Source organism: Achroia grisella, unplaced genomic scaffold, assembly GCF_030625045.1.
Source record: "Achroia grisella isolate CSIRO2021 unplaced genomic scaffold, CSIRO_AGI_Agris_v1 utg781, whole genome shotgun sequence".
NCBI lineage: Eukaryota > Metazoa > Arthropoda > Insecta > Lepidoptera > Pyralidae > Achroia > Achroia grisella.
This window is the reverse complement of record NW_026713021.1, coordinates 705,449-732,413: the sequence shown is the minus strand read 5'-3', so window position 1 is coordinate 732,413 and position 26,965 is coordinate 705,449. Positions and strand designations below refer to the sequence as shown.

General features: G+C 34.6%; 3 protein-coding genes across 5 annotated transcripts; 1 reads left to right on the top strand and 2 right to left on the bottom strand.

Annotated features, from left to right (window-relative positions):
• Nucleotides 1-383: 383 nt before the first annotated feature.
• On the bottom strand, nucleotides 384-2,789 carry LOC131851172 (transcription factor JunB). The gene has a single exon (XM_059201619.1). It carries the CDS (start codon nucleotides 2,689-2,691, stop codon nucleotides 1,972-1,974), a length of 720 nt encoding a protein of 239 aa, XP_059057602.1. The 5' UTR covers nucleotides 2,692-2,789; the 3' UTR covers nucleotides 384-1,971.
• Nucleotides 2,790-7,217: 4,428 nt separating this feature from the next.
• Nucleotides 7,218-16,385, bottom strand: LOC131851171 (peptidylprolyl isomerase domain and WD repeat-containing protein 1). The gene is made up of 11 exons (XM_059201617.1): nucleotides 16,167-16,385; nucleotides 15,319-15,479; nucleotides 14,282-14,420; nucleotides 13,386-13,473; nucleotides 12,151-12,478; nucleotides 11,614-11,732; nucleotides 10,516-10,708; nucleotides 9,571-9,805; nucleotides 9,065-9,253; nucleotides 8,059-8,210; nucleotides 7,218-7,419 (listed from the first exon to the last, which is right to left on the bottom strand). Exons 1-11 carry the CDS (start codon nucleotides 16,279-16,281, stop codon nucleotides 7,276-7,278), a joined length of 1,863 nt encoding a protein of 620 aa, XP_059057600.1. The 5' UTR covers nucleotides 16,282-16,385; the 3' UTR covers nucleotides 7,218-7,275.
• A 554-nt stretch (nucleotides 16,386-16,939) lies between these two features.
• Nucleotides 16,940-24,596, top strand: LOC131851166 (CCHC-type zinc finger nucleic acid binding protein). Of its 3 annotated transcripts, none has more exons than XM_059201611.1 (3): nucleotides 16,940-17,098; nucleotides 22,128-22,308; nucleotides 24,204-24,596. In XM_059201611.1, the coding sequence occupies exons 2-3, from the start codon at nucleotides 22,130-22,132 to the stop codon at nucleotides 24,457-24,459; spliced, it is 435 nt and encodes a 144-aa protein (XP_059057594.1). In that variant the 5' UTR covers nucleotides 16,940-17,098; nucleotides 22,128-22,129; the 3' UTR covers nucleotides 24,460-24,596. The 3 variants fall into 3 exon arrangements, with proteins under 3 accessions (XP_059057594.1, XP_059057595.1, XP_059057596.1); XM_059201612.1 differs by lacking the exon at nucleotides 16,940-17,098 and adding an exon at nucleotides 17,157-17,179; XM_059201613.1 differs by lacking the exon at nucleotides 16,940-17,098 and adding an exon at nucleotides 20,162-20,226.
• The last annotated feature ends 2,369 nt before the right edge of the window (nucleotides 24,597-26,965 follow it).

The window sequence follows — 26,965 nt, the reverse complement described above, 5'->3', positions numbered from 1 at the left end:
ATATAATGCTATAGCATTATTTGTATTTCTTTTATTTAATGAATATTTTGGCATCTTTTAACTGTTTTTGCTAATTACTATATAGAACTTCATTGGATGGCATATATTTTTAAATCAAATGTTAGGTTGCAAATAGCTTAAAACATCATTAAAGACCAGTTCCAGAAGACGGCCCCAGCTTGTAATTGCTTGAACTGTTTAACAAATTACTGATAAATTATAGTTATTAGTGGTTCGTAATATTGCCCGCTTAAGTGACCCCGAGAGGTCGCCTAATGGTCAATTATAATAGGACTAATAGAATAGGTAATATTGAAGTTCTGGTGTTGTTTGCACTAGATATTACGGTCGTGTTATGTAATCAATAGAAATGAAAATAAATATTATGGGTATAATAATCTTCATAATTTATTTTTATCTTCGTTCAATTTCTTATACAATATGTATTCAGTATAAAACAATATTCTTTGTTATATTCATAGAAATATATTATTTTAGTAGGTATAACTGTTCTTTATAAACTTACAAATTATTGTTAACATTCTGCGAATCATTTTGTATAAAAATAATACAAATTAGGATGGGCCGGCCGCGTGAGGCGTTCGGAGAACAAATTGACGACCCCGCACGTGACCAACCCTCCACATAACAATTTCAATTTGTTAATTGGTATTATATTACTTACAATAACCTACAGAAGACAATGGTACAATTCTTTATCGTAGCACTTTAATATGGTAACAAAAACAATTAAAATAAAGGCTTTTAGTTTACAAAGCGTAGGCACTCGAGATTGCTACTTCATCCTAAATGTACACACTCAATAATAAATACTTACGTCTCATTCACACGTCGTCACACACAGACAAGACGGTCGCTCTATTACGAAATGCACTCCCATACATCCACAAATAATATTAATCGGACGGCCTCGCGTTACTCAAGTCACGTCCTCCATAATAAAGAGCACCGGGTCAGTTCTGAGAAAACATTAAGCATGTATCGGGAAAACCTCTTGCAACAACTCACGCTTTCTCTTTCGCACGAAGGCACACGAGTCTAACATTCGATCAGTCTCACATACATTCTGTCTTAAACGATAAGCTCAGCGGTCAATGGCGTTCCCCCGCGGGTGATGAAACACCATTGTCGCCGAAAAGTTAACCTTGTGCAACCAAACTGATTGGGAACGTCCGACTGCTGAACACATGGCCGCCATTCCGCGAGGGCGGCGCAGGCGGAATTTTAATTAGCAGAACATCCGCTCGTGACTTGGTTCGATGCGCTGTTGCCAGTCTTACATGCCGCTATCTCTTTCACGTCCATACAGTGTTTCATTTCTACAATCTGACAGATCCGTGTAGTCTGTTCAACAAGTTGTTATCAATTCATGACCCGAGTGAAACTGTCATAAAAACGCTTCAAGTAATATTCAAATCGTATGCGTTCAGCATAAACAATGTAATGAAAACACTGTCAAACGAATACGAAGTGCGGCAACATCGCAGAAACGGGAAATTCGCCGTAAAACTGGCAACGTCGCGTCAACCTCGTTCAATTTGCACACAAATGACGTTGCACGATTATCCTTTCTAGTTTCTACACTATTCTAAATGAGACAACGCGATACAATACTGACTTTAAGGGAAACAATATTCTGCAACTTACAATGGAAGTTTGGAAGTTGTGACTCGCGCTAAGTACAGTAACATCCCTTTAAATAATTTCACAATCAAATCTCATAACGTAGCAGACGAGCGGAGTTCTGCCTCAGCGTATCACTGGCAACCTAATCTCTCAAACTTAACGATAGTCCACAGCATTCTTAACGTAGCGACTTCAACACCTTACACACTAGTGTTCTCTAACTATATATTACACAGTAAAATTAAGATCACAAATTGCTTTGTATGCTGCGTCCTAGCGGGCGCGACTAGCATGGAATGTGGAGGAGCGACGTCGGCGGCGCGATCAGTAGTGCGAGTCGATATTGCAACCGCCGTGTGCGTGCTCCAGCACCTGCTGCTTCAGCCGGTGGACGTGGTCCTTCAGTTTGACCACCATCTGTGCCAGCTCCGCATTCTCTCCCTTCAACACTTTCACCTTCTCCTCCAATTTAGAGATACGTTCGAGCTTTCGCCGTCTGCATTTGGAGGCGGCGACTCGGTTCCTCTGCCTCTTCCGTTCTAGTTTGATTCTCTCCTGGCTGTCCATGTCGATAGGGGATAGGGGTGGCGAGCTGGCCGCACTGGGGACGGTCTGGGGCTCGTCCTTCACGACCGGAGTTGGGTAACGTTCGAGCGGGCGGTCCAAGTCGGCGTACACACGCCGACCGAGCGGCGTTACGACTGTCGGGTCGCTGTGATGGAGCTTGTCCAGCGCCTCAACGAACGGCCTCGCGTACATTTCCTGTTCTTCCGTTGGAGCTGCTGCAAACATCGCCGCGTTCGGTGTTGGTGTTGTGATGATTCCGTTTTGGATTATCATCTTCTCAAGCTCAGGTGAGCCCAGCTTCAGCAGCTGGAGGTCGGGTGAGGAGAGCACCGGAGCGGCGACTCGCGCACGCTTCCCGCCTCGCCCAAAATCCAGGTCCAGGGTTAAGGAGCGCTTAAGGCTCTCCACGGGTCCACTGAGGGGATACTGGTCTTCATAGAAAGTGGTCTCCATGCCGTGGCCGGAGTGGCGAACCATGTGTTTACACTGAACGCCTCGACAACACTAAACTCACTGCGCGAAGTTGAAAACTTTTTTTATGCAAGTACACACGTCCGATACGTTCGAAGTTCCACTTGTTTCTAAACATTGTTAAGAAACAACCACTGCTTTTATTTCATGACTCAGATAAGCTATTTTTAGACGTAACGCGATATACAAGCACGCTGATTGGTGGCATATCGCGTCATACGTGATAAAGCGGCGCTACGATTGGTCCGTCAAAATGTAGCGTAGCGCGAGGCCGCAGCGGGCTGTTTACGACTTGGTGCGATTACCGAGAATCAACGAGACCGTTTCCAATGTATTCACGAACACAGATGAAATGTGGAATATTCAGAATTATGCATAATAGCACAATATACACAATATTTTCTTCAAATTACCTTATTTATATAATTTCAATTTCAAAACTACTTTAAACAATTCTACTTTCAACAAAGTGAATATGTATACTTAGTTAATTTTAAATTAAGTTTTGTTATGTAATAATTGCCAGACTAACGTGTATCCTAAATAGTAAGTTTTAATTCCCTAACGGATAGGAATCATCTCATCGATTATTTGGTAATGCATGATAACTGCTAATGAATGCGGTAATACTGGTAATATGACGTATCTGAAATTCAGAGCACGAACATAGCAGAAATAGTTTCATAAATTTATTGGAGCATAATTATGAATATATAAAACTTATCACTAGTATTATAAAAAAATCATAGATAGCGTCTTTTTTTAATATTAGTCAATTACTATATTTTTAAAATACTTGATTACAAATTAGTATAATATTGACTTAACTAATTATGTTCGATATCACGTATACATACACTTACACATTAATGATAATGATTCTTAATTGGCTATTACAATTATAAGTGTGTCGATTATTATTATTACCTGTGAGGCTTCACTCAATGTTAGTATTTATTAGTTCTGTTTATACAATATGTTCATGTTATACATATAACAGTTTCCGTCTGCCTGTGTAGACGCGATACTGTCAAAAACTACTGCACGGATTTTGATGAGGTTTTTCATCTACTAACACAGTAATTGCTGATAAAGAATTTGATGTATAATAGAATGTTCTACTCGTCGTACGAAGCCGGGGCGATCACTGGTGTTTTGTAAAGAATTGTTTAGCTGTAATAACTGCTGTAATAATTGATATAATTTGATATCATTGCTCTGTAGCATAACAATGACAAATTTATATTTTAGCCTTTCAATGACCGATGATAATAGCGTGAACGACTGAAATATTAATAAAATACTACAAATAAAAAAATACAAGATATTAAATAATACATTTGTGCAATGGAAACGCGCAAATTTGGGCGAGGCGGAGGCGGGGTAGCCGCGCAGCGCGATGCAAGAAAATAATATGCGGGCTGCGACGCGAGGCGAGAGGTAGATACATAAAATACACAAGAGCGAGCGAGACAGATAGCGATAGCACCTTCCATCCCTCTCGCCCAACAGATAAGTTCAACACTAAATAGAAGGAAAACAAATGCAACTAAAAATTCCTTAATTTATGTTATGAGGACTTGTTTGACTTCGTTAGGGTTCACCTTGCATTTTAAAGTATTTAGAAAGATAACAACGCGTAACTGGACTCCTCGAGTCGACTGCTTTGAAATCAGCCGTCTATTTACAAATTCGGTGTACCTACCTAGTAGAATTTATTCATGGACCGTTGAAGCGTGAAATTGATTTGTACACCTATCTAATGAACTTGGCACTATTTGAATAATAGGCATCCAGTAGAAATAATAAGTACCTACGTAGGTCAATAAATATCAACATAATATGTAATGATACCCATCTATATCGTCATCATCATTTCAGCCCGTGTCTATTCACTGTTGGATATATGCCTTTCCCAAAGACTTCCACCATGTGCGCTCTTCCGCGTTCCGCATCCATCCACTCTCGGACATCTTCGTGATGTCGTCGGTCCATCTTGCAGGAGAGGACTCATACGCGGCCTCCACTATATAAACTTCACTTTTTCGTATGAAATCATTTTCGAATATTTCAAAATTAGGTCCATAGATAAATAAAATCTTTATTCGTATTGAAAATATTACAAACAACATTAACGCTACAAAATATGTATTATATATAAAAAACAATACACTTTACTTTATACACGTAAATTAAAAACATAATATAACAGAAACATACCTACCTCGCTACAACTACCTACATAACTACTTGTTATTTTGTAGATAATGATAAAATGGTCCTGGGTGCCAGATTATATGATAGAATATTTTGTTGTTCAATAATCTATGCCCCTTCTGACTATTTCGTCTTAATAAATATTATAAATACGAAAGTTTGTTAGTATGGATGGTTGTTTGTTACTCTTACGCAAAAAGTACTGAACAGATTTCGATGAAACTTTGCAGTAATATAGCATATACAACAGAATAACACATAGGCTAAAAATATCAAGCGGGCGAAGCCGCGGGCACAGCTAGTTATATATAAAAAACACAAAATACACTAATACAAATTAAAAAAATCAAGTAAAATGAAAACAAACATACCTACTTAGCTAAGTAGGTAGGTAGATATGTTTATGTATATAGGTAGCTACCTATATATATAACTTGTTATTTTATAAATAAAATAGCAAAATGGTCCTGAATGCCAGATTCTGTTTGTTAAGCAATAAGCTATGCCCCTTTTATTTCATATGCAATATTTATGTATATATGACTTTTCGACAGCGTCCTAGTCTCGATTGAATTCGGGGAAGACATCTATTAAATTACTAGTTTGGCAATGTATTCTATCAGGTCACTCTCTACGCTATCCTCTAGCCAATCGTGGTTAACTCTTGATGACTTCGCAGAAGTCATTTTATTATATATAAGTACGAATACTATAAGTATATTATGAACATAAAGTACTGTAATTTTGCGTCATACTGAGAATATTAAATAAAGAACAGCAGGCCAACCAACTGACTTATATAAGAGATAAAGGGTAAACTAAAAACACATCAAAGAATTTCTTCTAATAAATAAGAAAAATATCTTAAACATGCGAAAGGGAGTTAATTTAATTTTATAATAGAAACTACTTTACGCGATTTAATAAACAAGTGCTGCCATCTATACTCGATAACTGTACTTCTGGGATACTACAGTAGATGACAAGTGATTGTTATTTCACTATGTCTGTTCTATTGCAAAATTTTATTGTTCTTTTCTGAATTATTCATTATCAGATCACATAAATATGTTAACTAAATAACGTATAGAATATAAATGTAGACAGTAGTGAAAGTATATTCATTCCTCTGTAATGGTGGTGCCATCTATCGTCTTTTGACAACAATTAATATGATTATATTTCACGCTAGATGGCACTGTTTCATAATTTATCCATCGCAGGATTATATTAGCGTAAACGACTATTAGAAAATTTAAGTTATTATTTTCGTATGTAACTGATTACTCTTTACAATATATAATTATTGTTTGAGATAAATAAGGAGAAACTAGAAATATAATATATTAAATTTTTGATATGCTTTTTATGACTTCGGCTTGAACATTATAAGTACATACGTATTTTGAAACGGATAGTTAAAATTATTTGGGGATATAAATATAGGAATTCCAAAACTGCAGCATTTTTCTTACAACTTATTTAATAACTTATAAGTAATATATTACACCTGCAGTATATACAAATATACATGTGTGCGTGTAATAGTTATTTTTAAACATTCGGGTTTACTATACATTATTTATATTGTTAACGGGGACTTAACACGAATAATTTTATGGTAAATAAAGCTATTTACCTGTGTCAACGTTTCGACTAGGTTGCACTAGCCGTGGCCACGGACTAACGGCTGCACGGCAAGGGCAATCTAATAGAAACACACCTTTATACATACATATAAATAAAATTGGAGTGTCTGTTTGTAATATTGAAATAACCGTTTTTTACTACATGCATATGAATATAAATACGGTACATACACCAAAATAATATTTTTTACAATTTTTGTCTGTCTGTCTGATTGTTCCGGCTAATCTCTGAAATGGCTGGACCGATTTTGACGGGATTTTTTTTGGCAGGTAGCTAATGTAATAAGGAGTAACTTAGGCTGCTTTTATTTTAGAAAAAATCTTTTCTTTTAGAAAAATAAAGTTAAGTCTACGCCGACGAGGTCGCGTGTACAGCTAGTCTTATAATAAAATTCTCATGTGACAATGTTAGTTACCATACTCCTCAGAAACAGTTGACCGATTTTTATGAATATTTATATGCATATTCAGTAGGTCTGAGAATCGGCTACTATCTAATATTCCCTTATCCTCCCCTAATATTTCATTTTAAATTTTTTGTCAAAATTTATTTTTAAAAAATAGATACAACCCTAAATTTTCACCCTTCTATCACCAACCCGTATTTATAAATAGCGATTTTAATTTATATGGCAAAACAACCTTTACGGGGTCAGCTAATTCACCAAAAAATTATTCGTGTTAAGACCCGGTTGACAATATAAATAAAGTGTGCGTATAAATTTCACTTGACTGTGATGGAGATGATCCGAATATCTTCGTAGGGCTTGTCAGTTTTCGGGTTGGTCTTCACGCTGCCGATGTTCTGTACCACTTCCATGCCCTTCACAACGCGTCCGAACACTGTGTGCTTATTGTCCAGCCAAGGCTAAAACATATTCACATAATAATATACTCAAATTTGTAACTTCTTATGTATAAAATTCTTGAGACCGGTTGTTATGAAATTTTATATGCATATTCAGTAGGTCTGAGAATCGGCTACTATCTATTTTTCATACCCCTAAGTGATAAGGGTTGTCCACTTCTAACATTTTTTATTTTAAGGACAATTTTATTTTCATAATGTGGCATTAATAAGAACAGAAGAGAATAGAATAGAAAATCGTTTATTCAAATAAACTTAATTTAAGCACTTTTGAATAGTCATAACAATTTGTTTTTTTATCTACCATTCGTTCGGAAAGCTGTCTCATCACAAAAAGAACGAGCAAGAAACAAGTGTGTTGTTCTTTTAAATAATCCTTGTAAGTTTACATTTACAAGTCGAAATGTGTGAATACAAACTACCAACAAGCACTAATTTTTGGGTCAAATATAAATATGCAATAAGATTAAATCAGTCGTAGTGATAAGAGCATACAACCAAAAAATACATACAACCTTAATTTCCACCCTTCTACCATCAACCCCTAGTTTTTTATAGTTATTTTAATTTATATGTCAAAACAACATTTGTGGGGCACACTAGCTGACCCCACATATTATATTTATTTATGGTGTTTACCGTGGGTGCGAGGGTGATGAAGAACTGGCTGCCGTTGGTGTTGGGCCCAGCGTTGGCCATGCTCAGCGTGTACGGCCGGTCGTGCTTCAGGTGCGGCCGGAACTCATCAGCGAACTCGCCGCCCCATATACTCTCGCCACCGGTGCCGGTACCTATAACAACATATTGGAATACCTCGGTGCTTTAAGATCTATGAATATCATCTAAATTATCAGTAACATATTCAGAGGCAGCAACATTATATTAAAATTGTTGTGAACAGGCGTTAGAACGAGATCCACAATAATTTTGTGTATAAATTCAAATTAAAAAATATTTGATTCTTGTAGGACATTTTAGCCGCCTATGAACGTAATTTTTTTTATATATAAATTTCCCTAACGTCCAGATCAAGCAAGAAACTCAATTGATTTATTATTTTTGTTTTTTAAATGCCAGTTTATTTACAATGTATATTTATATAGGTGTCTGTTTAATATGTCTAAGAATAAAATATTCCGTGCATGAACTACATATATTATTTATATATATGTTTTATAGCCATTTTATATTTATCATAGTGGAGAATTATCTTACTAGTCTGTATGTGTTGGACCGGGTCATTGGTTGAGAACGAATTCTGCTTGTAGATACTGTCCGTCTAGTCAGTGTTTAATATTTAGACTCTATAGTCTGTTTTTTAAACCTGGAGACAAAATGTACAGGTGTAAATGTCAAACTTTCAAGTAATGTTATCACCTATAACGGGGTAGTCGTGTATCTGCGATACCAATTTGTTTAGTAGATAACTTAATTTTTAAATATTATTTTTAGGTTTAATTGACGTTTCCATAACAGATTTTCAAAATTTACATACCTATAAGTACTAGTGTTTCCATTACTGTCGTTGTATTATACAACATACAATATAAAAATATATTTTTGTTGTTTCCATACAAAACGACAAAAATGTATATTTATGTTGTAATGCCTTTTAGTGTAGAAGTTGTCTGTTAGGTATTCTTACCGGTGGGGTCTCCAGTTTGCACCATGAAGCCCTTGATGACGCGGTGGAAGATGTGCCCGTTGTAGTAGCCGGCGCGAGCCAACCCGCTGAAGTTCTCTGCAGCTCGAGGCACGTCCTTACCGAATAGTCGTATGTGAACATCGCCGAGGGATGTGTGGATCACTGCCTCTGAATACACTCGCTGCACGCCTGCGAACATATATATTTTTTTATTTGTTTATTGCACAATATGGTGTATAAAAGGCGAGGTTAATGCCATATGGCATTACCTACCAGCTAACCGACATTGCTAGCTAGAAATTAGGGCAGTCATGGCAAAAAAACTGTGACAATAAAATAAATATTTATACACGACACAATAATCATCCTTGACAGAGTAGTTGGTTTTGCCGTCAAAAAACTATCAATATATCCTCATTCATTTTTAAATAATTTCAATTTTTTTGTCAGATACATTGGATCAAGGAAGAAGACTAAACAGTCACTTCTACAAACTGACAACTTACCTTGGCCTTCTGTGGCTGATATGATATCCTCCTTGGAGGGTTTCTCATTGAATATATCCCTGTCTACGTCAGGGCTCTTGACGTCATCCGGACCCCGCCGTGAGAACATATAGAACCTGTTCTTCTTGTATGCAGTGCAGAATAACGTAGGATCAGTCTTCACATTCAATAGTGCAGGGTTCTCTGACCCTTCCATTTCTAGAGTTGCCGCTACCTTCGATTGATTTGTACGACCCTGGAAAATAATTTAAATATTTAAGTGTATTAAGGTTTTACACTCGAAATTTCTCGGTCGAAAATTTTTTCTTTGTTAACGTTTTATTTAAATTTTTTCTTTGTTAACATTTATTAATATTTTTATTTCTCGAAAAACTGGTGAAATAAAATATGCCGAGGAATCAAAATCGTAGTGTATAAATGTGAACCTAATTGTAGTAATAATTTTATAATATTAATTTATGTGGGTATATTGCACGGTTTGTATTGCTTTAGAATATAGAATTACCTCATTAAAATAAAATCAGTTCGAGAATGATCTGACGTTTTACTACAATACTGATTCAATAATCTTAATGATGTTGTACTTTTTGAAAAGAACTGACAAGGAACTCAACTGGTACATTTTTTTATTTATTTCAGCCCTTCAATATTACGTAGCGTAGAAAGTAGTTAAATCTGAACTGGAAGGCAGGGTTCAAACATATGTAATAATAAGTGTAATATGGACTCTATTCACCGCTATATCTATAATACGAACTATATAAAAAAATAGATAAATAAAAAAATATATTATGTTAAAACGTAATATTTCTTTTTATTTATTTGTAAGTGGTTAAATACATCTAGTACCATGTCACGTCTAGTACCCATAACACAAACTGCTTAGCTTGAGCCTAGATGACGCCGTGTGAATTGTCCTGAGATTTTATTGTAACGTTATTATACCTGGAAGAGCGCCAAATGCAGCGGCCTCAAATTCTCCGGCTTCCCGATCATGGAGACGCAGCGGTTGGTGACCAGGTTCACCACCTTCACCCCGAGCATGGTCGCGTACACCACGAAGTGGCCGCTCTCGTCAAACAACACGTTGGCCAAATGCACCGAATCCGACTTCTCCAGGTCCCGTTCCGCCGCCATTCTGCAAGCAGGATTGTTTTATTTATTTAATAAATAAAATAGTAGAGCAAACGTATATCTAATTTAATTTTCAACGAGACAACAGATCGAGCTGTGGCGCTCGCTCACCACAATGTATTCTTGTGAAACGAACTTCTTAGCATTCCATGGATTCAGCGTGCGGGTGCCGGGTCCATCGTGTGGCAGAGAGGAAAATTAAATTCAGTTCCTGAGACTTGTAACCCGGATGTAGGTTTTTCTATCAAATATGAATGTGCACCCGTCTACGCTAACGGTTTACGCGGCGAGGCACCAATGGAGGACAAGATGACCATGAGGTCAAGTCAGTTAGCCCATCATAGCAAAATTATCAGAGTGGCTTCCAGGGGGAACTGCGTGAAGGTCAACCTAACATGGTACATTACTAACAATGGTGTGCAGTCCACATTGCTAGCAATTCCCTTCCCCGGGTGTACGTTTAAGGAGTCTCTTTTCTGACGTACTTCAACACTCACTTTCGCCGCTTATTATTAGTTCTTTAACGCAGGTAGCCTAAATATACGTAGACTAGCGCAGAAAGTAGTCCACACCATATCCTAAACTTATGTAGTATTTGAAGTCCTACCTTTTTTATAGCATAGGGGAGAAACGGACATGAAATATGATGGTAAGTGATTACCGCCGCCCAAGAGCACCCGCAACACCAAGGGAATTGTAAGTGCGTTGCCGGCCATTTAAGAAGAAATAATCTTTTTTCTTGAAGGTTTCAATATGTAACGAATATGACATTAGTCTGAGTGCTATCTGTACTCGCCCCCTATCGTGTGGTGAACCTGTAAAGGTGAGCTGGGGCCAACAGTATTAGAATAGCTCGAAAATAAAAATTATAGGAATTATTAGTCCAAACAAATTAGTTTCTATTTTTACCTTCTGCCAAACTCCATATTGGGTAATTGTTGTGTCTGGTGCTGCAACTCCTGGAATCGCTGCAAGCTCTCGTCCAGCACTTTATGCAGTTTGCCGGACAGGAAGTTAAACACGCGCACCTATTACCATAATAATTATATACCAACATTTAGAAGATAGCTGAGATACACATATTTATTATTCTCAATAAATATACGTATCACACGTCTAAAACAAGGTATAGAATATATTGTAAAATCAGTAGTAACTAATTCTCATGTCTCATAAAAATGACATCTTGTGTAGTTGAAAGTATTGATATAGATTGTTAGTAATGTGGAGTAATAACCCCGTCGCTAGCAATGTACCATGTCAGGTTGACCACAACGCGGTTCCCCATGGAAACCATAGTTGTATATTGCCATTTACCAAGCTGGGCAAACAGACCTGACTTTAAGTTCATCTTATCATCCTCCACTGGTGCGTCGCCAGCGTAAACTGTTAGCCTTGCGCTAACAGTTTACGGTGAATCATTTCATTATCATCCATAAAAATTACCTTCCGATCCAAACTGATCGACGCCATTTTCTTTCCATCAGGCGAAAAGTCCAAAGCAGTCGGGAAGGTTTTGTTCTTCACAAAATCAAACAGGTCCGTATCCAGTTTGGATTTGAACTTGACGTTTTTGGGGAATTTATATTCATATTTGGGGCCCGTCCAATACTCTACTATGCCCGCTTTGTCTACGGACACTGCTGTTTCGTACACGGGATTGTACTTTATGGTGCTGACTGAATGTTGATGCAGTGTTTCGAACGTGTAAAGAGGCGTGCCTGATGCTTGCGTCCCGTCAAATATGTGGATTTTGCTTGTGTTCTTTTCTGATCTGAAATTATAATATATCAGGACAATTGACACAGCGCCATCTAGTCCTAAGGCATACAGAGCTTGTATTATGAATACTAGACAACTGTAACTTAAATGCATTTTTTTGTAATTACATACGTAATATACATTGAAAAACACCCAGACTGATACAAGCAATCAAGTCATGAATATAAATACTTGTAGCATGCGAGGAATCCAACCCGCGGCCATTGGAAGTAAGGTGATGTGCTAAATTACTAGTTTACTGAGTCAAATGGAAATAGAAATAATCTTTATTCTAATAAACTTAATATAAGCACTTTTGAATAGTCAAGTTTTTTTATTCTACCGCTTATTCATCACAAGAAGAATAAGCAAGCAACTTGTGTGTTGATCAAATTTAATTGAAATATTTAAATGTCCCATTTAAATGTTTCAATTTGCTGTATATACATGGAAGTTATTCGAGACAGTAATAAATGCAAAACAATATTAGAATTTTTGTCTACCTTCCTGTTGGTTTGAAAAGTCTAATTAGATTTTATTGCAAAGAGCAAGGCCTATTACTCACTAAACGATTACTTGAATGACGAGCGTGCATGGCAATAGTTTTCATGTACGGGATTTTCATATAATGTTACACATAGACACCTATATAAATACCTATACATTGTAAGTAAACTGGATTTAAAAAAATGAGTAATTCAATTGAGTTTCTTGCCAGTTCTTCTCAATTGGATCTATATACCGAACTGGACGGTAGGGAAGAAAATTATAATGTAAAAACTTGACGTTCATAAGCGGCTTCATAAATTTCCTACATGAATAAATGATTTTTGAATTTGAATATATGAATTGTTAGAAACGGCTTTATCACTGCACTCATATGTGCAGTTTAAAAATAAATTTGTAATTAGGATACTCACACAGCTAACGCAGATATGGGGTCTCCAGCAGAGTGAACCCACTCCGTGCAATATGGTTCAAATTCAATTGAAATCATGTTGATCATATCTGTTGAAAAATATAAACCGTGGTGTATAAATTGTAAGAAGGAACAATTGATTTCATTATAATACTTCTTTCATTATATTTTATCGATTTAGATATTATTTTGCAAAAGATCATTTCATTACTTATGCATTTATATTATTTTGTTTAAATCCGCTACCATTAGTATGTGTGAGACCACAAATATTTAGTTCGAAAACCTGACCACCGCTGCTGGAAGCGTTACAACTTTCTCTATTGGTGATCAAATTCCGAGGGTTATTGAATAACTTAGAAGGCTACTGTTGACTGTTTGGTGACCAAACTGCTACTTAGCTCATAATGCTTTTTGTAATTATTGTATCTTACTAATATTATAAATTTCAAACTTTATGATATAACTAGCTTTTGCCTGCGGCTTCACTCGAGTTAATTTATCCCCTTAGGGGTGGAATTTATCAAAATCCTTTCTTAGGGGATGCCTACATCATAGTAGATTTATGCATGCAAAGTCTCAGCCCGATCGGTTTAAAATTGACAAAGTTTCATATAAACTTTCATCCCCTATTTTATCCCTTTGGGGGTAGAATTAATCAAAATCCCATAACATCTACCTGCATGTCAAATTTCAGCCCGATCCGTCCAGTGGTTTGGGCTGTGTGTTGATATATAGGACACACTCAGATGAATACAAACAATCATACTTATGAATACAAATGTTGGTACCAAGCGAGGAATCTAACCCGCAACCATTGCTAGTAAGTCAGTGTACTATACAGCTAGAACCTCAGTCTTATTGACATCGGTCAATGTACATATGAAAAATATTTACCAAAATTAATAACATCGAAGACTTTGATGGCTTTCTCAGTAGATGCAGTACAAAGTAGTGTTCCGGTGCTGTTTGCTGACACATGACTGATTGTTGTCAAGTGGCAACGGAAGTGTTTCACAAACTCTATACCTTCCTCCTACAAATAATAATTTTATATTAATATAAATTAGTAGTTATTTATACTTTATTTTTGTGTGTGTAGTTTGTGTCTGTCTGTACTAACATTAACTATAACAAAACTACTCGATGGATTTATATTATTTTGTTTAATTCCACCACAATCAACATGTGGGTGACCACAAACATTCTGTATGCGAACTCTATTTAACGCCTGATGATGCCTCGTTCAAAGACGAAACACGTGTCGCGATATGGGTGTAAACTCAATAACGGTCGGAATTTGATCGCCACTGGAGAGGGTCGTAGCGCTGGTCAGGTTTCCGCACCGAATGTTTGTGGTCTCACACATGTTGATTGTGGCGGAATTAAACAAAATAATATAAATCCATCGAGTAGTGAAATGGACTTCCGCAAAATAACACCTAATTAGATTATATATATAAGAAAACTGTAATACTAACAAAATGGACAAGTAAGCTTGTTAATAGATAATTCATTATAAATAGATGATGATGATAAATTAACAAAGGCAAAATTGTTTCTCTTCAGTTCCACAAAAATATTTTTTTTTTCACATAACTGAAATGGCAAACTGATAGTCCTGATGGTGAGTGACATTCATAGCCTAGTAGCCTGAAATAAATAAATAACCCATGGAGGTAAGGGGATTATTAATTATGTGGACTAATGATCCCATTGCTAGCAATATATCATGTCAGGTTGAGCTCCACTCGGTTCCCACTGGAAACCATTGTGATAAATTACTGGTGAATTTGTCACAATGGACTAACTGAACCTCAACCTCATATTTATCCTATCATCCTCCATTACTGCAAGTATATGTATCATTCTCTCATTAATCTTTTAATAAAACATCTAAGAGAACTGTTGTGGAGTTAGGAATAATAACTTACCTGCTTCTTCCAAAATTTAAGGTGACCATCTTGACTCGCAGTGACTACAAAGTCTGTTTTAGTGACCAGTACATGAGTGACAACATCACGGTGCATGTAGCTATGCTCATATGTCTCGGAAGATGGTAAATTTTCTAAGTATAGAGATTCAAATTCCAATACTGAAATATAAAATGAAAATGAAAAATTATTATTATTTTAAAAAAAATTAACATCAAATAATCAATTCTTGGCAGGCAGTATCCTTTTTCTTTTATATCATTGGAACTGCAAACAGCCTAATGGTCCACCTGATGGTAAGTGGTAAGTGTCATCTTTAAATACTACTTATATATTATAATTATAAAAACAAATTATAGGTAAAACAAATTATTTACCACATTCATTAATTTTATATATTATAATTATAATTTGATATTAATTATGCTAAAACATGTGGTTAATTTTATAAAAATTTTGAAGCTTATTGAATCAAAATATGTTCAAATACATTCAAAATTTAGACCCTCATTATGTGAATCACAACAAAGTTAATTATCATAAACAACATTATTATCTTAATTAAACATTAACGTGCAAAATTTCTTTAAAAAAACCCAGCCTCGTGAATTCAATCTTCATAGGCAAATATTTTTTAAACAATCAGATTATTATTTAAAAAAGTAAGTTTTGAGGAGTAAAATAGAAGTTGATAGTTTGAATAAACAGTTTGTGCAAGTCGAGGATAACACCTATATAGTTATACTTAATGAACATATAAAAGTTATTAAAATGGAAAATTTTTAACCATGCTTACAAAAATTAATAAATTACTAGGACTACATATATAAAAAATTTGTAAATATAACCTTTTCGTTTCTTAGCTTTTGGTTTTGCCGCCTCTGAAGGCATAGGCCCAATCCACTCTTCGTCTTCTGCATCTTCAGATTTGTCTACACTACCACTTCTCTTTTCAGCTGACATAATAATAATAAAAATTAAAGTAATTGACTATAAATACAACATAAATTAGAAATTTGATGTCATAAAACAACAAACATTTTATTTTTATATATCAATCTATTGTTTCATTATTCATTCAAATCATTCACTCTGAAGTCTCATTCATACATGTTGTGTTGTCAAGTAGTAATAACTAAGCAAGTAATCACAATGTTTATGTAAATTGAAAATGAATTTGTGTTTTTGAACTTACGTTGAAAAGACAAGTTCTAAAGTATTCATAGTGGCAATGAAATAAATTTATTAATGCTAACCATGTCATAACTCATATTTATAAAATGGTAGGCTTATACTTTAAAAATATGATTTCCTATTAATATTGTCAAATAATTATTATTGGTGAATTATGCACTGAATGTTTTTATTGGTTCACTATTTATCAGTCATTGGATGATTAGTTGAAAACCATAGCCAAATTTAATTTGTTTTCATTATACACTTAAATTATTTTTATATTTTTAGAGACTTTTAAAATCAATATTTCTAATTATTAAACCTTTTTTAGTAAATTTAAATATTTTTATTTAATTTAAATCTAAAATCGTGTTTGAGTTTCACAATATTACAATTATTTATAGTCAAGTCACGTTTAAGAACTTTTTAATTGTCGGTGTCTATGCTCAAAATGTCTTTTACGAATTTGTAGTGATGGTGGCTGGCTTCCTCGCAAACTAACCGTCGTAAATTACAAGTAATTTATAAATTTTAATATAATTTTGGTCGTCTTACGATCAAAACAATAGTGACTTTAGTGCTCAAGGAGTTTTACTACTAAACGGTAAGTGTAAAGTGCAACAATCATTGTGAAACCGCGCGCTACCGGTACATCTACACGTGGTTTGGCTACAATACCGCGTTCGTAAGTCATCAAATGTGTTTTCATAACTTTATGTCCTATTAAAACATTATCTTACAAAACCACGTTGTATTTCAGTGAAAATCAGTTGTTTTTCAGTTAACGCGTCGTAGTTAGGTTGTTTATTGAACGTGTGGTTAATTTGACAAGCAGGCGCTTCTGTCACAAGCTGTTGAGGTAATTTACTGCGGAATGTGTGTTTTCCCAGTTTCAATTATGTACAAATAATGATATGTGGTCCGCAAATTACAATTAAAACCTATAAGACAATAATTTGTTGTTGCAAGTGGATCATTGCCAAGTGTTGCGTGCGCCCTGCGCTCAAGTTTTCTCTTTTTTTCTTCAGCTAACATTAAGACAATGACGCATCATAGTACTGTGACCTGTATGTGGAAAAGTTTATCATGTATACCTAATATGTCTAACAAACAGGTTGCAGTTGAAACTTTTACAATTTGAAAACAGTATTACCTTAACTTACATCTAAATAAAGATATTGGATATATCACACTGTAATGCAACTCACAAAATGGTTCTTAAATAATTGTAATTCTACTGTCTTATCTCCGGCATTTCTGCCATGAATTTTCATAAAAAATGTGTAAGTCATAATCTGATTTTATTTTGAATTTCAGTCAAATCTGTTCAGCCGTTTAAGCTAAACATCTTTTGAGAAAATTAGAAATGTTAATTTTTATTATTTTAAAATTAAATTTAACCATAATGATATTGAATGACTAATAATTTGAAATTGTACTCAAAGTGATTAGTCACACCTAAAAGTAATACATTAATCATAGTAAAGAAAATTTATTATTTTCACTTGTGTAGACTGTGTGATGTCAGTCTGTACCTATAATTGCCATTTGAAGGTTTTGTAAATAACTTTGGTACTCTGTCAATATATATTAATTAAGTTTCATTGTTTAAAGTGTGTTTTATGTATATATTCCTTAATTCAAATATGATTATATCAATGTTAAATTTTATAATAGAACTGAGGAATTTAACTTTACTTTATGGTCAATTATTCTCCTCGTATAAAAAAGTATATTTTGATATTATATTATAAATTAATATATTTTTATCGACATGTAATTTGCACAAAAAAGATTGTTTTAAAGACTATCTAAACTAGAATGGATGTAAGTATAAATAATAAAATATAAATCTAAAAAGAGAGAGGTGAATTAGGTTATGTAAAAGATGATATGACAAAGGGAGTGTGCATGAATGAAAAGAATGGAAGAAAAAACATAACCATCAACCCAAATTGATAGGAGGTTAAATTGTTAACAAATGAAAATATTAGAAAGAAAAAACAGCGAATATGGAAATTATTAAGCAGGAATGGCAGAAGAAGATTGTGCCGACCCTGAATGATATGAGTATAAAATAAGGAAAATGACATTAAAAATACATTACTTACATTTTATTGTCTTTTCTCTCTCTCTCTTCATTTTGATATCACTGAAAACCAGCTTCATAGAACAAGCTGCAAACTAAGGGGAGCCATTTCAGCATATTAACATTTAAATGTGTATAAACTAATATTTTTTTTATATGTACATATACATAAGTTATGCATATTTTTTTCTTTCTTGAAAGAAGTAAATAAGTATTTATTGATGACAGTGAAATTGTCTGTGGTATTTATTCTTTGCATGATAATGAATAGTGATTGTGTATAATGAGCACTTTCTAACACAGGTAGTTGACTGTTTTCATTACAAATACCATGACATGCAACAAAACATCAAGATTCAAGAGATTATTGTAAAACTTTTATTGTTCCTGTATAACTGTTTTTATTATATGATTTTACCTAATAGACATGAGACTATAATGTATTGTATGTTACAAGAAAATACATTCATTCTTCTGCTTCTTCCTTATCCCATTTATTTGGGGTTGGCGTAATATGTTTTCTCTTCCATTCATCCCTGTTTGCAGTGATCTCCTTATTTACTCCCTTTCTTTCCATATTATCTTTTACACAGTCCATCCATATCTCTTCTAAAAAGCATGTGGCAGAGAATAAACATTTGCTTTGTTTAATATATACCTTTTATTAATTGTTAATTCTAAAAAAATGTTAGTAATTTTTTATATATAGTATAATTTTTTATTAGGTGGGTTCTATATTTTAATAAAATTTACATAAATATGACAACCCTAGATTTAAGAACAAGTTACTCTGATAAGTTTTACAGTCTATTAGAAGTCCAGTTATCACAATCAAGTGATTGCCCTACTGACCTACAATTAGACTGCACTTGTATTAGAAAGTGAGCAGGTAGCTACAGCCATCTTTGTATACTGGCATTCATTACTTTTAAATTTCACACTGAAAATTCTCATCGTAACTAGCTTTTGAGTTTGCTGTTTTCTAAATTTCACCACTCTAAATTACACATTCTTTGTTTGTTTTTTGTAATATGAACCATTTTGATGTCCTAATGCACACAGTTTAATCATTCAGGACCTCAGAACTTGTATCTTTTAATAAATAACTTGAATCAACCTATACCTTTCATGGCAAGTTATGTAATAGTTTACTTCTTTAATAAGAAAATTTAAGGTGTCAAGTCGGATGGAAGTATACAAATTCAACTTAATACATATGTCAGTAAATATTTTTTATATGGTTAAAACATTAATTAAAAAATTAAAACAATAATGTAATGATTCTTGAACTATTAAATCTATTTTAATATAACTAATTGATTGTAATTTAACTAATAGATACTATCTTTATTAAAAATACTATATTTTATTTGCCAAATCTTATTGTCATATGTTGTAAGAAAGTGCCAAAATAAGGAGAATCATATATATGTAGGTTAATTTACTTTTTATGAAAAAAAAATGGTAATTATATTAAAATTATTGGGTTACTATATTAAAAATAAACTATTCTAACCATCTAGATTAAAAACAAATTATATTTATACACATTATTTTTTACAAGTGATATTATTTTTATATACCTTTCAATTTTATAGTAAAATACGGCAGATCACTTCGTAATATTATTTATTATAATACAGGTAATTTTGCGTTTTATTAAAACATAAAAACGAATCATAAACATTTCTATTGTATTGTATATATAATAAAACAATAACTCAAAATAATTCACACAGCACCATCTGACAGACCCAAGCTAAGCAGAACTTGTTATCAATGCTAAACAACTGACAGTTAAGTAATTTTCTTTTTAATGCATATATAATATGCATAGATCAGCCAGACCAATACAAATGTTTGTACCATGTGTGGAATCGAATCCACAACTGTCGAAAGGCGATATGCTAAACCGCTAGATCACCGAGGCCGTCAAAATACGTAACATATATACGATGTGTGTATAATTTGTTTTACCCGTGAGTTCATACGATTATTAAAGTATGTTATTGCTGTGAAGTTTCTTTTAGCAAATTACTATGAAGGACTACCTACCTACTTGGAGGTCACCTTTCATATTATACTAATATAAGGTGTATCTGATCCTGGTCTTGTCTCTAGATCCTATCCATAGTGAAGTAGTGGGTATATAGTACTAGACAATACTAGTTACCCTCTGCTTAGAATAGTTTTTTATTAACATACTTTCTATTTACTAAGCGAATGATTAAAAACAAGGACACGAAAGAATAGTTGTAATAAGAGCAAATAATCAATAAACATGAATGGTGGCATGTATTAGTTTATTTTATGTCGATTTTCCTATAAGAAAGGTCAAGATGACGCTCAGTCTCTTATAAACTGAATTCAAAATCTATTAATTGTAGCTAATATTTTTATTACCGCATTATGTTTCAATGCCCCGACGCTTGATTGTTGGAATGATTAATTCTTTCGAATTATGTATATTACATAAACTAGCTGTGCCCGCGGTTTCATCTGCGTGAAATGTATAGCCTACATGCTATTCTGTTCTATAAGCTATATTACTGTAAAGTTACATCAAAATCCGTTCAGTAGTTTTTGCGTGAAATAGTAACAAGCATCCATCCATAAACAAACTTTTGCGTTTATAATATTCATAAGATATACATAAATATAAAACGTCGCTTGGTTATTATAACGTCTCAATTGTTTTGCATTAGCGTACCAGTTCCCTTGTTATTTCTTTTATCATCTCCATTACATTGTGTTACGCCAATTGATGACAATCATGCGCAATTCGCCAAGATCTTGGCGCCTGCGCCGCCTTATCGGACCGGGTCAACACGTCACCGAAACTGATGGACGCGATATCTACATCTCACTCACACTCTGTTATTGTGATTGCTAAAGATAGGGATGAATGAACTTGTAATAGCTACACTTTAGTGAAGGGTGGATGGGTGAAAGAGAATATGGCGTAAAAGATTTTTTTAATGGATGATAGATGGTGGTAGATTGTGCTCCCTCCTGTGCTAACACTATACGGCGCATATACGCTTGCCGGTCACAAGTGAAAGATAATCATGTGAGTTATCCCATTGTGGCGAAATCACCTAGAATTAACCAGGTGTAGGTTGACCTGATATATTTAGCCATCAATTCTCCTTATTAACAACGCTTTCCCCCGGCTTAAATAGGTATATGTATAGGAAATAATAGGACTACCGCAAGTAGCAAAGAACATATTACCGCGCAAAGAACATATTGATCGATGAAACAAGATCATGAAAATGATGATGTTCAATCTTGTTCAAAAAATTTGATATCTTGTTTGTAATCAATAAATTAAAACCGATTGTAAAAATTCTTTCATCTAAAGAAAGCCAAATCAGCAAGTAAAGTGATAATGTAGGCTGTATTTTATTTTAAAAAAGAGTGAATATAGAAATCTATAATAATTGGACCAAACACGGAATAACCTAATAAACATATAACGTTTTTATCTCTATATACATTGTTAATTGCGGCCATTACATATTAGTGTAAATGTTTGTTGCAGCAATGAGTTCCAGTGTATGCTACAAGTGCAATAGGGCCGGCCACTTCGCCCGCGAGTGCACGCAGGGCGGTGTGGCGACACGCGACGCTGGCTTCAGCCGTCAACGCGAGAAGTGCTTCAAATGTAACCGCACTGGCCACTTCGCGAGGGACTGCAAGGAGGAGGCCGACCGTTGCTACAGGTGCGGTGCTTTTTTTAAAATAAATATTAATAAATGACCTTGGACAATTAACACAGCGCCATCTAGTCCCACTGTGAGCAGAGCTTGTGTTATGGGTACTAGACTATTCATATAAATACTTAGATATATTAAAAAAAAAAAGTTTTTCGTAAATATATAGAGAACACCCAGACCGATACAAACAATCATACTTATGAATACAAATGTTTGCACCGTGCAAAGAATCGAATCCACAACTATCCGAATCAAAGCGGTGTGCTAAACCGCGAGGCTACCGAGGGTGTCAAAAGTATTTGGCACCTATATCCCATGTGGTAGCTTACTTATGCTTAATCGTTCTCCTTTGGAAATTATACACTCTATTCTAAAGAGATAAAACCAATATATATATACCGTTCTATAAAAAATATCAAAGTATGCTGTTATTATAAACTACCTTGATTTTCGCTTTGTAAGTGATACGGCTGATTGCAGCTATGTAGCACAATGGTTATCACTTCACCACTGCACCGTTATATATGATGTGATGAGGTGTCGCTAGTCGCTACAGATTATATTTGTTTATTGTAGTATCTAGGTAGTGAGTATACCGGTGACATAATTATACTATTTATTATACTTTAGTAAGTTTATTAGTTAGTGTGCTACATGGCTTATTAATAACGCGTACATTCGATGCGGAGTTGTAACGTGGACTTACATTTAACTTAATTCTTAGTTATCTGGAGGAGTAAACTAATTGGAGGGTCTCGAATGTAATGATATGTACTTATTTCTTAATCCGGCCCTGTACATGTGGAGGTAACGCTTGTTTAGAAAACGCCATACATTCGATCGACACCTACCCGACCGTAACCTTGACCTTTCCCACGTATTATACCTTACACGTACAGCAAATGAAGTCTATGAAATCTTACACATTATATTATATCAGAAACCGACTGGACTTGGAAAAATATCCACCATATAGTTTTATCTTCAGGCCATATTTATGTGGTAGGCAGAGAGAAGCAGATCTTCCTTCGGTCAGCAAGTTCCGTCATCCTTCTTTATCGACAACTTGTGTCCTCATCCTTCCAGACACCTTTTGCTTTATCCCCCTCATTCATAGCACGTTGGTTTTTAAAACCCCTACTTCTCCATATTTTACCTGACCTTTTTAATAATCAAAACCGTTATGATTACATAGTAATTTTTGATACTTATGCACGTATTCATTTTTTTTTTTCAGTAATCCCACTGTCTTAAATCTTTCCATGATCTCTTGGTTTAGCACACTGTTTTAATGTTTGAAGGTTGCTGGTTCGAACCCTATATTTACTTGCACAGTAACTATTTACTTACTAGTATAAATATGGAACTGTATCTATTTGTTGATAACCATTTGACAACTGAATTGATAAGTATGAAATTTTGCGGGGCCTTCAAAATTTTCACACGACCCAAGTCATGGCCCTCAATTGAGGTTAAATAATGTAACTTTGTAGTATATAATTTACAACCTTAGACATGAATAAAAACTAATTGATTAGAATTTGTAATGTAGGTACGTCAAATTACATCTATCAATCAAAGTTCATGAGTATTTGTTGAACCGGTTTCAGGTGCTAAATTATAACAAATAATGTTTCATATTGTAAAATTATATAAAGTTTTCCTTAATGTTTGAAACCAAAATTATTTGTATCAAACAGTTGAATTAGAATAGCATCTGTAATGCTGTTTTTGTGATTTCCAACTTTAAGTAAATTATAAAATATAGATTTTATATGGATTAACACATGGGTTGAGATTACTTAAAATTACGCGGGCAGCGCTGTTAATATGTCACGTGTATACAATATATAATAATTGTTCTAATGAATGTCAAATGATTTTTTTTCTATCGTACACAGATGTAACGGCACAGGACACATAGCGCGCGAATGCACGCAAAGCCCTGACGAGCCGTCGTGCTACAACTGCAACAAGACTGGCCACATCGCGCGGAACTGCCCCGAGGGCGGGCGCGACAACTCGAGCCAGACGTGCTACAACTGCAACAAGGCCGGGCACATCTCACGCAACTGCCCGGACGGCACCAAGACCTGCTACGAGTGCGGGAAGCCGGGACACATCTCCCGCGACTGCAACGAAGCCGAGCGGAACTAACACACGCCCCGCCGCCAACACTATATATAACTATGTATATTATGATGCCACGCACGGACGATAAGCAAAGGACGCGATACGCGACACTAGATCGTAAGACCACACGACTGTATGAAATTATGCAACGGAATTATAAATCAGATCAGCAGGCAGCAGCGGTACCCTAGAGGCAGACTGAGGAGTATGGTTTTAAATGTTGACTTGTATATAGGTCTCCCCGCCGCGCGGGCAGCGCTCGCTATAGGTTAATGTTTGTTCTTGCACGGTGAACAAGTTATTGTGTTTTTAAATCATTTAATAAACGTGATTGAACTATTGATGAGGTAGCGTTACAGTTTTAGCATTACAGAGTATATATTTAATATATTTTGTACAGATTTTTTTGTCAAAAGATAAATTGGATGCTGGCGTACCATGAGTTTTCAATGGAAGAGTGAAGGCCCCGGAGGAACCCGAACCCCTACTGGACTCTCTTGTTCGTCTTGTCTCACAATACAGTAGAAATGTTGTACTTACGCGATGTCGTACTCCGGTCTCGTACGAGTCTCACTTTCACCATATCACTGATTGTGATTATTTTTTTTTCATCAATTCCTTTGTTTATGAGGTCCTGCTTAACTTGTGGAGAATTCAGTGATTAATTAGAATTTCATCAATCAGAATATTTTTTATTTTGTTATCCCTATCAATGTGCCTGTACTTGATGATACGTTCTATGTAAGGAGTTTATTCGGCTTTATTGGGAGATAATAAAATCTTGCCTTATTATATGTCAAGTTTCTCTTTGCCCTTTATGAATTGCACAGTGATTCCACTGAGGATTATAAAAAAACTATAATAAGTATCTCCCAACTTATTCAAATTATATGTAGTTTGTATTATTTGAGTTTGTTTGATTTTACCGTTTTTAAATCAGTTTGACAGAACAAGAGACCAAAACCCGCAATACCTATTTAATCCTATTTCTTACCATCAACTTTGGTCACATGAATATATACTTGTATAAATGAATTGTTTACAGACACACTATTTGTACTCATGATATTGAACGACTTTCCCATCCCCAAAGACTAAGTAGTGAGCTGTGAAGCATTTTATAGTAAGTGTGATGGTCATTACTATTGTAAGACATAAAGATATTGTATTTTCACTACTGCCCCTAAATAAATTAACTGTTTGCATTTATGATTTTGAACAAGACTGGATCACACGGTAAACTTTTTTTTACAGTACCGTCACGTCATGTGGTATAAAAATCTTACTCAAAGTATTTGCCAGTAAGAGAGTACTTTTAACTTGAAGAATTAAATACATTTTACAAGTGTCATGGAATTTGTTTCTACTTGTGTTATATAAGCATAGCCCTGCTTGCTGCAGGCGTTGTATATTATGAATACTCTAAATTATGCTGGCATTGCGGAAAGTAGTTCAGTTTCAGCGATTATATCAATAGTATTCTGTCTGTTATCTCTATGATTTCCTGTCAATATACCGAGTTTTATCGAGGTAGACTAAAATGGTCTATGTAGGTACCTATGGCACACCTATTTCAGCCGCGAAGCAGCTTTGCATGTTTCGTTAAACTGGTGAGATAAGATAGTAAAATTGCAGTGATTATCTACCTAGACAGTTATAACAGAGCCGGTAGAATTCCTAGATTATTTTTTAAGTAAATAATATTGCCCATGTCTATAAGGTTGCGCCTTGCTTACAATGATGGCGGGTTCGATTCCTCGCGTAATGCATTCCTATGTATGTTTTGTTACAATTAAAAAAAGTGTATTGTTTCAATATTTTTATCAGTTGTCTAGTTAGTACCCATAACTAGCTCTTAGTAAATTAGGTGACGTCTAAGTGACCCAGGTTTATTATTATAGATCCGTTTACGCGTGAAATGGTAAGTTACAGACGATCGGGGAAAGTTAGGAAACGAATATTTCTAAAAATAATACTTCAGATATTTTTAAACATAGAAAAACATTAGCCTGCTATAAGAAAAATATTCATAATTCAAAATTTAATAATGAATAAATACTGTAGTTTTTTTTAGATGACAATAATATTGCGCACCCGCCTTCGCTAACAATATACGATGGCAACCAGTGAAAAATAATAGTATAAGCATGTCAGTTCAGGTCAATTAGCCTATAGTGCCGAGTTCATCAGAAATTAACCGCATTGGTTTTCGGACTAACTGCGTGGAGGTTGACGTGATAGGTAACATTGTCAGTAATGGGTACTATTTAGCTCATATTAATGAGAATCCCTTCTCCAGTGTTTGTAGTTAGATTAATACTACTGTACAGTCAATAGTACAGTTTTAATTTGGAATCTAGAAAGTAGACTTCGTCATCACAGTAGGTGGCGCCACCATGTTATAATGTTAGTAATAAATGAACAGTTAACGTGAGTAAAATTATTAAATATGCAATGTACTGAGATCTAAAAATGGAACTAAAATATGTAAAAGTCAATTAAAAAAAGTTTCTCTTTTAAAGAAACTATT

Coding starts and splice junctions, on each gene's coding strand:
- LOC131851172 (XM_059201619.1), bottom strand. CDS start 2,691: ATGGTTCGCCACTCCGGCCACGGCATGGAGACCACTTTCTATGAAGAC.
- LOC131851171 (XM_059201617.1), bottom strand. CDS start 16,281: ATGTCAGCTGAAAAGAGAAGTGGTAGTGTAGACAAATCTGAAGATGCA. Junction 9,806..10,515: donor TGCATTTGGCGCTCTTCCAG/GTATAATAACGT, acceptor ATTATTTTCCAG/GGTCGTACAAATCAATCGAA. Junction 8,211..9,064: donor GCAAACTGGAGACCCCACCG/GTAAGAATACCT, acceptor ATGTTGTTATAG/GTACCGGCACCGGTGGCGAG.
- LOC131851166 (XM_059201611.1), top strand. CDS start 22,130: ATGAGTTCCAGTGTATGCTACAAGTGCAATAGGGCCGGCCACTTCGCC. Junction 22,309..24,203: donor GAGGCCGACCGTTGCTACAG/GTGCGGTGCTTT, acceptor TATCGTACACAG/ATGTAACGGCACAGGACACA.